This window comes from Monodon monoceros, unplaced genomic scaffold, assembly GCF_005190385.1.
Source record: "Monodon monoceros isolate NGI ecotype Baffin Bay Population unplaced genomic scaffold, NGI_Narwhal_1 Super_Scaffold_20, whole genome shotgun sequence".
Classification (NCBI taxonomy): domain Eukaryota; kingdom Metazoa; phylum Chordata; class Mammalia; order Artiodactyla; family Monodontidae; genus Monodon; species Monodon monoceros.
In genome coordinates, this window is record NW_021703777.1 from 320296 (window position 1) to 322635 (window position 2340).

Here is a 2340-nt window from a genome sequence, read left to right on the forward strand (position 1 = left end):
AAATAATGCCATTTGCAGCAACATGGATGGACCTAGAGTTTATCATACTGAGTGAAGTAAGTCAGACAGAGAAAGACAAATATCACATGATATCGCTTATATGTGGAATATAGAAAATGGGTACAAATGAACTTATCTACGAAACGGAAAGGGAGATACAGATGTAGAAAATAAACTTATGGGTACCGGGGGTAAGGGAAGGGGAGGGATAAATTGGGAGATTAGGATTGACATATACACACTACTATATATAAAACAGATAACTAACAAGAACCTACTGTATAGCACAGGGAACTCTACTCAATACCCTGTAATGGCCTGTATGGGAAAAGAATCTAAAAAAGAGTGGATATATGTATACGTATAACTGATTCCCTTTGCTGTACACCTGAAACTAACAGAACACTGTAAATCAACTATACTCCAAAAATTTTTTTTAAATAAAATATTATATCTGCATAGAAAAAAATAAAAAGGTACAGAGGTCATGATACAAAAAGTAAAAATCTTGGTTCCTCCAGCCACTGGTTCAAATTACAGACAATAGTCATCTCAAAGCTTTCCTAGGCATCTTCCCAGAAGGTTATGTTTATAGCAATGTGTGTGTTCTTATTATCCAAATAGCATCTTACTCTATACAATGATTTTATATATAAAAAAATTGAACACATGTGCCACATGTTTATTCAACAATGCATCTTTCTGTATCATTATGTATCTAGCTTTTTTATGATTGCATAGAGTAATGGGCTATTTTAATGGTTAAAAATTTGTAGTTAATATTAAATAACAGTTTAATATTTTAATAATTATATAAGGTATGAAAGCCTCTAACTTATTTAAAAAAATCCACCATTAGTGATAGAAATTAGTACTTTTATAGGTTGTCTTATTTGTCTGCTATATAGCATTTCTGTGTCAATTACGTTTCAACATCCGTCTCTGGGTACAGAAGCCAGTACAATTTTTATTGCTTTGACATTTTTCTCTATTCTCCTCATAAAATCTCATCCTGGCTTCTTGGCTCCAGTGAGACTGGTGCCTGGAAGCACGGCTTGCCTTTCCTTCCTCACTCCTGACCTAACACTAGTCAACCGTGTCCATGCATCTCGGGCACAGAGTGTTAACCAGCAGACAGTTCCTGCTCGGTCATCTTCTCCCCGCGGTGGAGCTCGGGGGCAGTATCTAACCTAAGTGCCTGGTAGAACGGAGACCGGAAGTAGATTAATTAAAAGTCTGCTCGTTTGGTACCCGGCCTTTTCCAGTTCAGCAGTTCCCTCGGAGAAAGTGCAACAGAGGCCAAATTGTGGCCAGCTGCGGACTCCCTGGAGTCGTGGCTCCTGGCTGTGGTGCGGGGTCAGGTGTCCCACCCGGATGGAGTCCAGCGCCCCCTGGACCTGGCAGGGCAGTTGAGTAACGGGCAGATCTGTTTGACACGATGCTCATCCAAACTATGTCACTGAAAATTTTAGCTCTCTCAACTAGTCTCATTGACGAAAAGTGAAACGTGATGAGCGCAGTCTTACTAGCTTTCAGTTTGCTGTAAACGATGTTGAGGGCACAAGCCACAGAGGAAACGTTTATCTGCAGCACTACACTAAACAGGAGGATGCTGGCCACGAGGGCGTATTCCTTTCAAGGCGTGTGCGTTGCAAGATAGACACACACACACACGCACACCCTTAGTCTGCACACGCACACGCCCACCCTCAGTCTGCGCACACACACGCACACGCACACACACACACCCCTCCTTATTAGTAGGTGCCCCCCCCCCCCGGGGCAGACCTCTGCATAAGAACACGTTTGGTGGGAGGACGCCAGCAGCTGCATCTCCCCGCCCCAGAATTGGTGCGCGGAGCCGCTACGGCTGCTCCGCCGTCCCTGCCGCGGCCTCAAACGAAAGCTCGTCAGCGGGAGGGGCGGCACCGCAGCCACCGAATTCCCTGCGCTGCGCGGCCGCGGATTGGTCGGGAGGCGGGGGGCGGTGGCAGCCGGGGTCTCGGCGCGCGGGCGCGGGGGGGGGGGGGGGGCGTCGGGGCGCGCCGGGCCGGGCGCTGCCGCTTGGGTCGCTCGGCCGAGCGGGCGCGGACACCATGGTGAGTGCTCTCGGCGCCCGGGCCGCGCGTCCCGCCGGCCGGTGGGGCCTGGCCGCCGAGGGGACCGGCCGAGCGCCGCGGACGCGCGGGGGCCCGGAGCAGCCTGGCGGCTCGCCGGCGTCCGGAGCCGGCAGACCGGAACGGCCGGGGTCGCGGCGGGGGCGACCGGTGCCCGGCTTCCCGGAGTCTGCACCGCGCGCGGCCTCCCGAGCTCGGGCAGGGTGCGCGCGGCCTCCCGAGC

At 50.8% G+C, this 2340-nt stretch overlaps 1 protein-coding gene across 2 annotated transcripts in view; it reads left to right on the forward strand.

The window, feature by feature from the left end:
- The first annotated feature begins 2027 nt into the window (after positions 1-2027).
- GUCY1B1 (guanylate cyclase 1 soluble subunit beta 1) overlaps positions 2028-2340 on the forward strand; it is a 47978-nt gene continuing 47665 nt past the window's right edge. For both annotated transcript variants that reach the window (XM_029235486.1, XM_029235485.1), the window contains exon 1: positions 2028-2099. In XM_029235486.1, the coding sequence (XP_029091319.1) occupies positions 2097-2099 (3 nt within the window). In that variant the 5' untranslated portion in view covers positions 2028-2096. The remainder of the gene's footprint in view (positions 2100-2340) is intronic.